Source organism: Trachinotus anak, unplaced genomic scaffold (assembly GCF_046630095.1).
Source record: "Trachinotus anak isolate AG129_WGS33_773 ecotype Australia unplaced genomic scaffold, CSIRO_AGI_Tana_v1 ptg000001l, whole genome shotgun sequence".
Lineage (NCBI taxonomy): Eukaryota > Metazoa > Chordata > Actinopteri > Carangiformes > Carangidae > Trachinotus > Trachinotus anak.
Window position 1 is genome coordinate 19721451 of NW_027273852.1, and position 12994 is coordinate 19734444.

Below are 12994 nucleotides of genomic sequence, written 5' to 3' on the forward strand. Positions count from 1 at the left end.
TTTGGTTTCTTTGAGTGTTTACCTGAAGTCTGTTATATGGATATTTAAACTTCAAACACAAACACTGGGAAAGTGTCAAATACCTTTGAATGATAAACATACACTATATTGCCAAAAGTATTCACTCACCCATCCAAATATTTGAAATCAGGTGTTCCAATCACCTCCATGGCCACAGGTGTATAAAATCAAGCACCTAGGCATGCAGACTGTTTCTACAAACATTTGTGAAAGAATGGGTCACTCTCAGGAGCTCAGTGAATTCCAGCGTTGTACTGTGATTGGATGCCACCTGTGCAACAAGTCCAGTCGTGAAATTTCCTCGCTCCTAAATATTCCACAGTCAACTGTCAGTGGTATTATAACAAAGTGGAAGCAATTGGGAACAACAGCAACTCAGCCACGAAGTGGTAGGCCACGTAAACTGACAGAACGGGATCAGCGGATGCTGAGGCGCATAATGCGCAGAGGTCGCCAACTTTCTGCAGAGTCAATCGCTACAGACCTCCAAACTTCATGTGGCCCTCAGATTAGCTCAAGAACAGTGCATAGAGAGCTTCATGTAATGGGTTTCCATGGCCAAGCAGCTGCATCCAAGCCATACATCACCAAGTGCAATGCAAAGCGTCAGATGCAGTGGTGTAAAGCATGCCGCCACTGGGCTCTAGAGCAGTGGAGACGCGTTCTCTGGAGTGACGAATCACACTTCTCCATCTGGCAATCTGATGGACGAGTCTGGGTTTGGCGGTTGCCAGGAGAACGGTACTTGTCTGACGGCATTGTGCTGAGTGTAAAGTTTGGTGGAGGGGGGGTTATGGTGTGGGGTTGTCTTTCAGGAGCTGGGCCTGGCCCCTTACTTCCAGTGAAAGGAACTCTGAATGCTTCAGCAAACCAAGAGATTCTGAACAATTCCATGCTCCCAACTTTTTGGGAACAGTTTGGAGATGGCACCTTCCTCTTCCAACATGACTGTGCACCAGTGCACAAAGCAAGGTCCATAAAAACATGGATGAGAGAGTTTGGTGTGAATGAACTTGACTGGCCTGCACAGAGTCCTGACCTCAACCCAATAGGACTCCCTTGGGATGAATTAGAGCGGAGACTGAGAGCCAGGCCTTCTCGTCCAACATCAGTGTGTGTCACAAATGCGCTTCTCGAAGGATGGTGAAAAATTCCCATAAACACATTCCTGGACCGACATCATATTAAACCCTATGGATTAAGAATGGGATGTCACTTGAGTTCATATGCGAGTCAAGGCAGGTGAGTGAATGCTTTTGGCAATATAGTGTATGTAGGGGTCCTCAGATAAAGTGCATCCATAAAGTATTGACAGCGCTTCACTTTTTCCACATTTTGTTATGTTACAGCCTTATTCCAAAATTGATTAAATTCATTTTTTACCTCAAAATTCTACACACAATATCACATAATGACAAAGTGAAAAAAGTTTGCTTGAAACTTTTGCAAATTTATTAAAAATAAAAATATAACATGTACATAAGTATTCACAGCCTTTACTCAATACTTTGTTGAAGCACCTTTGGCAGCAATTACAGCCTCAAGTCTTTTTGAGCATGATGCTATGAGCTTGGAACACCTATTTTTGGGCAGGTTCTCCCATTCTTTTTTGCAGAACCTCTCAAGCTCCATCAGGTTGGATGGGGAGCGTCAGTGCACAGCCGTTTTCAGATCTCTCCAGAGATGTTCAATTGGGTTCAAGTCTGGGCTCTGGCTGGGCCACTCAAGGACATTTACAGAGTTGTCCTGAAGCCACTCCTTTGTTATCTTGGCTGTGTGCTTAGGGTCATTGTCCTGTTGGAAGATGAACCTTTGCCCCAGTCCGAGGTCCAGAGTGCTCTAGAGCAGGTTATCATCAAGGATGTCTCTGAACATTGCTGCATTCATCTTTCCCTCGACCCTGACTAGTCTCCCAGTTCCTGCTGCTGAAAAACATCCCCACAGCACGATGCTGCCACCACCATGCTTCACTATAGGGATGGTATTGGCCAGGTGATGAGCGGTGCCTGGTTTCCTCCAGACATGACGCTTGGCATTCAGGCCAAAAAGTTCAATCTTTGTTTCATCAGACCAGAGAATTATGTTCTCGTGGTCTGAGAGTCCTTCAGGTGCCTTTTGGCAAACTCCAGGCAGGCTGTCATGTGCCATTTACTGAGGAGTGTCTTCCATCTGGCCACTCTACCATTACAGGCCTGATTGGTGGAGGGCTGCAGAAATGGTTGTCCTTCTGGAAGGTTCTCCTCTTTCCCCAGATCTGTGCCTCGAAACAATCCTGTCTCAGAGGTCTACAGACAATTCCTTGGACTTCATTGCTTGGTTTGTGCTCTGACATGCACTGTCAACTATGGGACCTTATATAGACAGGTGTGTGTGTAACCCATGTTAAAAAATGACATAAATAACATTAAAAGTAAGCTGACAGAAAATTAATGTCGCTGCCCCTTTCAGGGACTAGTGATGCTAGATGCCGCGCCTGTGTGACGCGGCAGCAGAGACCTGAGGGATAGAGCAGAGGAGAAATCGGAGAAAACGAGCAGCGATTAATAAGCAGAAAAAGAGTGAAAAAGTTGATTTTGCAGTTGAAAAAACATAACTTACCTGGTTGGGAACTGACGGGGATTTTATGAGAACTAAGCCACACCGGTTTTGGTGAGTTTTGTGTTTATTTTCTTGCATTTTTATCGTGTTGTACTTTTTTTTTCTGGCAGAGAGCTAACGCTAAAAACGTAGCTGTTTACAAGGAAATGCTCCGTCATAAACTGTTTACCAGTTAATATTTTGGGTTTATGAAGACTGTGAAACATTTATTTGTGTAATTTGAGGATTTAAAAAGAGATTTATTGTGTGTATGACCTGTTACACAGGTCAGGTTTTTTTGCTTGGTTTGAAGCTCGGTCGGAGCGGGAATTGGTCTGCCGTGTGCGAGCGTGCACACGCACAGGCGGGATTCAAGATGGCGGGCCAGACCCAGACCTTCAACTCCTCTCCATCGCGTCAGTGAGGAAATCTTCTGTATGGTGACTCGCTGCCAGAGTGGTAGGGGTATCGGGAATTAAACTGAACTGAGAACGGATCGAATTATTATTTTTGGACTGAATCGAACTGAAACTTTTCATTGAACTGAACACTTGAACTCACATTTGGACTTGACTTTGAATTGAAAGTGTCATAATTTCCTTTTCCTATTGGGTTCATATTTTTGAATGTGATTTCAAATTGTTGTGGTCCACTTTGATTTGTTTGTGTAATTGAAGGTATTCTTTTACCTGAAAAAGAGTTAACTCAGGAAGAAAAATAGGAATTCTAAAATAGATGCAATCTAGGAGAAAAGAGACTGGTCTAACTTAACTTAGATTAGCTTTACTGAAATAAACTAGGTGAACTAAAGAACAAAAAGAAAGAGTGAAATACCTTTTCATAATAATACTTACCTCAAAATTGGGAACCTGCAGGGTATTTTTTATTTTTTTTTGTCTTGTGTACTGTATTTTATATGTGTGTTTCGCATTCAGTAAATTGCCGGCCTTCTGAATTTAAAGCAACGGTCTCTGGTGTAATTATTCTTGCTCCCCACTCCTTAGAACCTAGAACTGGTCCAGTGGCGCAGTAAGTGGTGTGATACCGGTGCTACATGTGCCTTTCCAAATCATGTCCAATCAACTGACTTTACCACAGGTGGACTCCAGTCAAGTTGTAGAAACATCTGAAGGACGATCAGTGGAAACAGTATGCATCTGAGCTCAATTTTGAGTGTCATGGCAAAGGCTGTGAATACTTATGTACATGTATTTTTTTGTTTGTTATTTTTAATATATTTGCAAAAATTTCAAGCAAACTTTTTTCACTTTGTCATCATGGGGCATTGTGTGTAGAATTTTGAGGTCAAAATGAATTTAATCAATTTTGGAATAAGGCTGTAACATAACAAAATGTGGAAAAAGTGAAGTGCTGTGAATACTTTCCGGATGCACTGTAAATAATACACAATACATGTACAAGCTTGACATGGCTTCTAGGACTGTCAAACAATTAATTTGTTCTTAATCGCAATTAATCGCTGAATTTCAATAGTTAATCATGATTAATCAGATTTTATAACATGATTAAAATTCATCATTTTGCATTTCAGAACAGTTTTCTCTTGCTTGAAAACACATAAACATCAGTCTGTCTGAACTAGAAGCTAATGTTAGCATGTCTCACATGTAATTATGAAGATGTCTGATAATTTATCTATAGCCAAGCTCTGGGTAAGTTGTATTTTTATTTTCCAACTCATTCAATCTTCACCAATGACGATTCAAGCACTGGAACACTTTTGGTCTCCCATCAAGACCCGTTATGCAGACCGAATCAGTCCACCTTTTCCCCCGCTTTGGTGAATGTAATTGTGTGTTTGTACACTGTGCTGTTCTGTAGGCCTTCACGCAAACCACTGCCCCCTGGTCCAAAGGCTGAGTGGGAGTGTTTCTATTGTCAAAAGCCTGGACTTTAAAACTAAAGGAGTGCGACTGGTCAAAACTGCCCTACCTCAGTGCATTGAGGAGCCACAAAATGAGGAGCTTGACCCTTGCTTTAAACCCTTCATCTCTGATGGTACTGTCTCCTTAACAGGGAGACCTGAAGATGAGCAGCCTGTGAGAATTCTAAGAGTGGTTCAAATTGTTGTCCCTTCTGTGTACCGTCAGTATATAATAGCTCTTGCATATAATCATCCATGGTCTGGACATTTAGGGATCACAAAAACTTACCACAGGATTCTTAAACATTTCTTCTGGCCTAGGTTAAAGGCAGATGGTACAGATTTTTCTAACCTGCAGAACCTGCCAGGTTGGGGGGAAACCAAATCAAGCAGTTCCTCCTGTTCCTTTTTGCCCTATACCAGCCCTCAATGAACTATTTGAATGTTTGATTATAGACTGTGTTGGCCATTTACCAAAGACCAAGTCTGGTAATCATTTTCTGTTAACAAGGTAAATGTACACTGCGTTCCAAATTATTACGCAAATTGTATTTAAGTGTCATAAAGATTACATTTTTTGTTGTTCAATTAAACTCATGGATGGTGTCGCAGGGCTCTTTGGATCACTGAAATCAATCTCAGACACCTGTGATAATTAGTTTGCCAGGTGAGCCCAATTAAGGAAAAACTACTTAAGAAGGGCATTCCACATTATTAAGCAGACAACCATTTCCAAGCAGTATGGGAAAGAAAAAGGATCTCTCTGCTGCTGAAAAGCGTGAAATAATTCAATGCTCGGAACAGGTATGAAAACCTTAGATATTTCACGAAAACTTAAGCGTGATCATCGTACTGTTAAGAGATTTGTAGCTGATTCAGAGCACACACGGGTTTGTGCAGATAAAGGCACAATGAGGAAAGTTTCTGCCAGACAAAAACATTGGATTAAGAGAGCAGCTGCTAAAATGCCATTACAATGTAGCAAACAACAGATATTTGAAGCTGCTGGTGCCTCTGGAGTCCCACGAACATCAAGGTGTAGGATCCTCCAGAGGCTTGCAGTTACGCATAAACCTTCTATTTGGCCACCCCTAACCAATGCTCAGAAGCAGAAACGGCTGCAGTGGGCCCAGATATACATGAAGACTAATTTTCAAACAGTCTTGTTCACTGATGAGTGCCGTGCAACCGTGGATGGTCCAGATAGATGGAGTAGTGGATGGTTGGTAGATGGCCACCATGTCCCAACAAGGCTGCGACATCAGCAAGGAGGTGGTGGAGTCATGTTTTGGGCCGGAATCATGGGGAGAGAGCTGGTCGGTCCCTGAAGGTGTGAAAATGACCTCTGTAAAGTATGTGGAGTTTCTGACTGACCACTTTCTTCCATGGTACAAAAAGAAGAACCCTGCTTTCCGTAACAAAATCATCTTCACGCATGATAATGCACCATCTCATGCTGCAAGGAATACCTCTGTATCATTGGCTGCTATGGGCATAAAAGGAGAGAAACTCATGGTGTGGCCCCCATCCTCCCCTGACCTCAACCCTATTGAGAACCTTTGGAGCATCCTCAAGCAAAAGATCTATGAGGGTGGGAGGCAGTTCACATCCAAACAGCAGCTCTGGGAGGCTATTCTGACATCCTGCAAAGAAATTCAAGCAGAAACTCTCCAAAAACTCACAAGGTCAATGGATGCAAGAATTGTGAAGCTGCTATCAAATAAGGGGTCCTATGTTAAAATGTAACTTGACCTATTAAGATGTTTTTGTTTGAAATAGCTTTGATTTCAGTCAATATGACCTCCTAATGCTGCAAATTCAAAATTGAGCATTTTCAGTTCTTAACAACCTATAAAATGTTATAAAAATCTTGTGTGTAATAATTTGGAACAGTGCATTTTAAATTTTTTATTTTTGAATAATACTGTTATCATTGGGAGGTTTGTTCAATAACATTCAAATTCATTAAACTAACTGTTGCTGACTTGAAAATTATGCTGACTGTCATTAGCATCGACTATTTAGGAAAACTGAGAGAAATATCATTTGCATAATAATTTGGAACACAGTGTAGTTACAGTATCAGACTCTTTTCCATTACCCCGCATTGAAGACTGTATAGATCCATTGGATCTGCTGCTTCTGTTAGTAAGTTAGATATCCTTAAAGAACACTGGCAAGTCCTGCTAACTCCAAGAGCTTCAGAGATTTTAGCATTTGTTACTTTTTGCAATATACAGTCATGGCATTTGTGATGAAAAATGCACCTGCTGCCTTCCAGAGACTAATTTCTACTGCACCCCATGACATTCCAAACTGCAACATATACCTGCATGACCTTATCATATATTCTTCCAGTTGGTCCCAGCATGTTGCCAACCTGCAGGCTGTGTTTACCCACTTAGAGGCAGCCTCCTTGACGCTCAACCTTGCTAAATCTCAATTGGGTAAGGCTACAGTCACCTACCTTGGTAAGGAAGTGGGATGAGGACAGGTATACCCCATAGATGCTAACAGCCAGTGCTACCTTTCCTGTGCCAACCACTAGACGTCAGTTACGCAGGTTCCTAGGGATGGCTGGCTACTACAGATGCTTCTGTAGAAATTTCTCTGAAGTTGTGGCTCCCCTCACAAGCCTGTGCAGTCCACACCAGCCATTTGTGTGGATAAATGATTGTAAGCATGCTTTTGACTGTGCCAAAGCTCTTCTATCCAGTACCCCTGTGCTTGCAGCTCCAGATTTTTCCCAGCCTTTCAAATTGGAGGTGGATGCCATGGATATGGGAGCTGGAGCAGTCCTCCTCCAAGATGATTAATGCACAGGGAGTGTGTCATCGAATATGCCACTTCTCTCAGAAGTTCAACAAGCATCAGTTGAAGTACTCAACTGTAGAGAAAGAGACACTGGTGTTGCTGCGTGCTCTACAACAGTTTGAAGTCTATGTTGGGTCCACCTCAGTGCCCGTGGAGGTATACACTGACCACAACCCACAGGTCTTTCTATCATGTATGTACAACAACAACCAATGGCTAATCAGGTGGGCACTCATCGCACAGAACTATAACCTTATCATAAAACACAAAAAAGGATGTGAGAACGTGGTGGTGGATGCTCTTCATAGGGTGTGATACTTGATTACTGCAAAGGTTAAGCAACATGAATGTTAGTTTTATGGGTGGGAGTGTTACAATAGCCCCCTTTGGTGAATGTAATTATGTGTTTGTACAATGTGCTGTTCTGTAGGCCTTAACCCTGGATCCTCCCTCTTCCTTCAAGCTCATTGGTTGCCCCAGAGGACCATAAGCTGTTGGTCTGGCACCTCTGGCTCACCTGGTGCATATAAGGGCTGAGGAACTGCACTTCACTCTCTCTCTGCCATGCTGCTTGTTGTCTGTCTGCCATACAATGTGAATTGTATGTATGTGTACCTCCTGCTTGTACATTTGAGTTATCAGCCTGTTGTTTAAGAAACCCTATAGGGGAGAGCTGCCATTTTGTTTTAATCACCTTTTTCTCCTGTTTTAAGTTCATCAAGGAGTTTAGTATTGTAACTTTTTTTTTTTTTTTTTTTTTTTTTTTTTTTTTTTTTTTTAGTATTGCTTTATGTTTTAGATAAGACCTTTATGTTTGTTATTTTGGCCTTGGCTCTCCTTGACATCTAATCATGCCGACTGTTTGGCATGAAGCTTAAAAATCCTGAATTAGATCCTCCTTGCATTCCTCATCTGGGTTTGTGTTACTTCCCCTTTCCCCTAGACCAGCTTGGGGTCGTAACATGCTCCATGCTTCCATAGACATGACTTGCCATGAAGTATCTTGCTCTGCCATGTAAAATCTTTGTAGGAAGTGTCTGTGGCAGCTTGACAACAAGTAAGGGTCAAAAAGGTAGCAGCCAAAGATTGTAGAACATAGCGCTCTAGAATCTTAGGTAGCAGCACCAGTGACGGTGTAAAATAAATAATCTTTGGCAGCACGGGATTAACACGATTTAAAAGAAAATAACATGTTGAGTTCAGTCCTTAATCTCATTGCGATTAACACATTTATGCTGACAGCCCTAATGGTTTCATTTGCCAGGCTTTTTTTCTATAGAGTATCTGAATCAGGAGTAGAATCAAACACCTACTCTGTACATTTTATTTTTCTGGCACATCCTCCTGATTTTCTAAGAAAAGCCAAGGCAGCGCGTGTTCCCTCTCTGCTTTGAACCTGGGTGACGGAGAGCAAATTGTTCCCAGGCAAAGGGGTCAGACCAACAGTGATTCCAAAACCCTCAAGGCAGAGCTACCTTGAACAGAAGAGGGCTGCTGCTTTGTAGGCTCACCACAAGTTAAAGGTCTAGTGTGGCCACTTGGGCTACTACCAAAGGCCTTGGCCTTGACATTTACATCATCATTTATTTAGGTTCATGGCATAATAGTAAATAAAAGCTGCACTTCTTCGCCACTGCTTCATGTCCTGGTCATTGTCACTGTCACTGTCCTTTGTCACCCGATACAGAACAATATGGAATACTGCATGTGTAGAGGAAAGGAGAAAAAGGGAACATAAGAGGAGGTAAAGGGAAAAGCCTGATGAAGATGGACGAGAGAAGAAGCAATTAAAGAATAGGTTGCTTCTGAAAGACAACTGTCCCCAGAGAGAAAGAGGAAGGGGTGATGTGGAGAGATATATCAATGATGCGACAGAGAGCTTCAGACAGAAAGTTGACAGAGCTCAGCAGCTTCTTATCTCCTCTTTCCGATGATGATGATGAAAACCATTGAAGAAGCTGAGCTCTGCTTTCCACAGCTCCTCAACTCCTCCTGCAGGAAGACCATGCATCCTCACTCTGTATCTGTGCTCACTTATGCAATACTGTCCTCCATCTCTCTACTCACTGTGACTCTCAACCTGCTGGTCATCATCTCCATCTCCCACTTCAGGTAGTTAAATATTTTATCAGAACACGTCAGACTTTGAAGGAAAAGTGTCATGATTTTAAAGAAGTGATTTTGTGTTTCTGTAATGGCTGTAATCTGAATTGATACTACAAATAATGATATACATGTTGCTCCTTTACCTCTCCAGGCAGCTCCACACTCCCACCAACCACCTCCTTCTCTCTTTGGCTGTCTCAGATTTCTTTGTAGGCCTCCTCATGTCCTTTCAGGTTGTGCTCATAGATGGCTGTTGGTTCCTCAGTGACCTTATGTGTATTCTGTATTATGTTTTGGACTATATTATCACCTCTGCCTCAATTGGAACCATGGTGCTCATATCTGTTGACCGTTATGTGGCAATTTGTGACCCTCTGCATTACCCCAACAAAGTCACTCCACAAAGAGCTCAAGTCTGTGTTTGTGTGTGTTGGTTGTGTGCTGCTCTGTGTCATAGTCTGCTGCTGAAGGAAAACCTTAAACAACCAGGCAGGTACAACTCCTGCTCTGGAGAGTGTGTAGTTGTTATTGATTATGTTGCTGGACTCGCTGATCTGTTTTTGTCTTTTATTGGTCCTGTCATTGTCATTGTAGCCCTATATGTGAGGGTATTTGTGGTGGCTGTGTCTCAGGCTCGTGCTCTGCGGTCTCATATTGCTGCAGTCAGACTTCAGTGTTCAGTGAAAGTAACTGCTAAGAAATCTGAGGTAAAAGCAGCCAGGACTCTTGGTGTTGTTATAGTCGTGTTTCTAATATGTCTATGCCCTTATTTTTGTGTTGCACTTACAGGCCAGGACACCTTACTCAATGCTTCATCTGCTGCGTTTGTAATATGTCTATTCTATTTTAACTCCTGTCTAAACCCTATCATCTATGCCTTTTTCTATCCCTGGTTTAGAAAATCTGTTAAACTCATTGTCACACTTGAAATACTGAAGCCTGGCTCCTGTGAGGCCAACATAGCATAGAGAGAGTGGAGCTACTGGATCCTGACATGCATTTAAGCCAGTCAATAAATTTAAGGCTCCTTATTCAAATAAAGAAATGCTGTTGGTATTTTTTTAATGCCACCATGCAATACAGAGATACTGGAACTAAAATGTGACATTTTCAAAGCTGAGAAATTATTTCTTCATGCAACTGATTTCCAAAATCTGAATATGTAGGAAAACTGTTGTATGTGGTATAATATAGCATGAGTCAGTTTCCCATATTGTAATTTTGTCATGGCACTGAAATTTACATTAATATTTTGTGCACTTGAGTGATACTGCATAGCACCGTGAATGTTTTTAGTGAGAGACTCCCAATCACCTGAGCTGTGAATTAAACTCTACCTGTGTGATTGTTTAAAACAGTGACAGACATCATCATTTTGTCTTTTATGTCTGAATGAAGGAGAAACAAAGGTGTCATAGTTTTCAATAACCTTAGTTTCACTGTAAATAAATAAACATAACAAAAAATTAATGAATAAAATTAACAGAACACTGATCATGCTTCATGTAAGTGTACATTAATATACATAATTCACACAAAAGTAAGCATGGAAGATAACAAATAACAAAAACATATCACACCCATGAAAAAAATACACTCATTATCATCACAGGATGGTACATGTTCACTTTCTTCCATTGATAAGAATTTTTCTAGTTCAGTTTCTGATCAGTATTCTAGGGAAATAGCACAAATCATGAAACTTGGTTTAATTGTATTCACTATCACATATCCTTCACTACACTGCAGCATGCAAAAGAAAGCTTAAATCATTTTTGTCAGTGGTGTGTGTGTGTGTGTGTGTGTGTGTGTGTGTGTTTGTTTTGGAGAAAAAAATATTACATATATACATGCATACGTACATATATATTTATATATACAAATATTACACACAACATTGCATTAAATTGATCTTAAATCAATGTAGGATTTTAATGCTCTACCTCTATATTTAGACTTATCTTTACATCTTTACAACAAAGAGCAGATTTATTTTTGACTGATACAATTACAGTCTTTTTTGTTAAATATTAACTGTAACTAAAAATATGTGCAGTGCTTGGCCTGAGTTGTGTTTGTAGGTTTTCTCTTCACAGTCTTCACAACCTAACAACCTCCAGTAATAGGGTAGGGCAGGTGAAACCCAGGGAGAAAAACAACTTTTTGCATCACATACTGCTTCTTCTTAAGCTTCTCTTTTGTCTCGTGGAATTTGGTCACTAGACAGTAAAGGGACCATGTTTTAGGGATTATTCTGTTGTCAAGGGGCCGTTGACATATTTTAAAAGTCAGAGTAAATGCACATGTCACAGGACTGTGACCACAGAATGGTTGTATGTCCTCTGTGGCTGAAGACTGGGATTAACATATTCAAGGGGCAAATTTGAATAAGAAGTACAATCATTGTATAAAGTAATTTGCTTCAATTTATATTGTTTAATTGGTGGACTTCCTTTTCCTGAGAATCTTTATCAGATAGGTCGGAGACTGTATTCAGAGCCTGTACTTGCTTCTACTAAATCAGGTAAAGCCAAACACAGTGTCACTGGGACCAAAACCTATTATTTCTCACACAACTTCCTGAGTTGCTAAAAAGGGGCCAAACCAAAGTTTACAAAATCACTCCAGTGCACCTTGACCTTTATTATGTTTGGTCTGGCTCTGCTGGAGGACACCCAATATGTAGGTGTAAGTGTACCCTCTCTAGATTATTTTGAGGAACCCAAGCACAGAAATGAATTTGCTAAGAGCCATGACAACCAAATAAGCAGAAAGATCATGCAGCAGTGCACATGCACCTGGATAAGTAGTTGCACGTCAACAAGAAACTGCAGCCAAACCTGTAACAATGCAGAACACAGAAAATTATGAAAGGCAGAAGTGGCTGATATACAGGAGCGTGATAGTTTCTTTTGACAGGTATAACAGCTCTCAATGGGAGTCTATATTTGGCAGGTAAAAAAAAAAAAAAAACCTGCTCTACAGGCTTGTCAGACAAATATTCCCCATGAGGGACACTTGTCCTTGTCAACAGATAAGTTTTCAGGTAATAGCACATGCTGTCAAACCTTAAAGTCACCCTGTGGTGTTTTGGTGTATGTTTACTACAATTGGTGCTAGTGGATGACCTGATCAATTTAAGCTTTGCAGTCAATAAGGAAATACCCATGATTTTAGCACCACCGTATTATCATAAGTATCTCGACATTGAGGAGACTTATTTGTTTGGGTCTTTTTTACCTACCAGGGCCCCAAAACACCTTTGTGCTATACAAACACTAAAGAGGAGTGTCACTACAAAGGAACACATACATACCTTTCTGTTTTAAATGACCTGAAATTAATTGCATGTTCCTCAGAATTCCTGCAACATGGAGCTAAACAGGTAATAGTAACTTTCAAATCCTTGCAAAGTTGAAAGTCAAGAGAAATTTTAGTGATTGCTTTAAGCTACATATCTAAGCAACAAGGACTGGTTAGATAAAGACTAGAGCATGCCTCTATTTAACTGAAATGTTTCCTGTGTAACACTCCTTTCTCAAACAACACACACAGACATATTAGCTTTCTGTCTTTTTCCCACCTAAACAC

General features: G+C 41.0%; 1 protein-coding gene across 4 annotated transcripts; it reads left to right on the plus strand.

Annotated features, from left to right (window-relative positions):
- Nucleotides 1-4313: 4313 nt before the first annotated feature.
- LOC139623998 (trace amine-associated receptor 13c-like) lies at nt 4314-12994 on the plus strand. 4 transcript variants are annotated; one of them, XM_071482744.1, is made up of 3 exons: nt 4314-7521; nt 7728-9409; nt 9555-12994. In XM_071482744.1, the coding sequence occupies exons 2-3, from the start codon at nt 9228-9230 to the stop codon at nt 10369-10371; spliced, it is 999 nt and encodes a 332-aa protein (XP_071338845.1). In that variant the 5' UTR covers nt 4314-7521; nt 7728-9227; the 3' UTR covers nt 10372-12994. The 4 variants fall into 4 exon arrangements, with proteins under 4 accessions (XP_071338845.1, XP_071338828.1, XP_071338836.1 ...); XM_071482727.1 differs by having other exon boundaries at nt 4314-5287; nt 6842-9409; XM_071482735.1 differs by having other exon boundaries at nt 4314-5287; nt 7217-9409.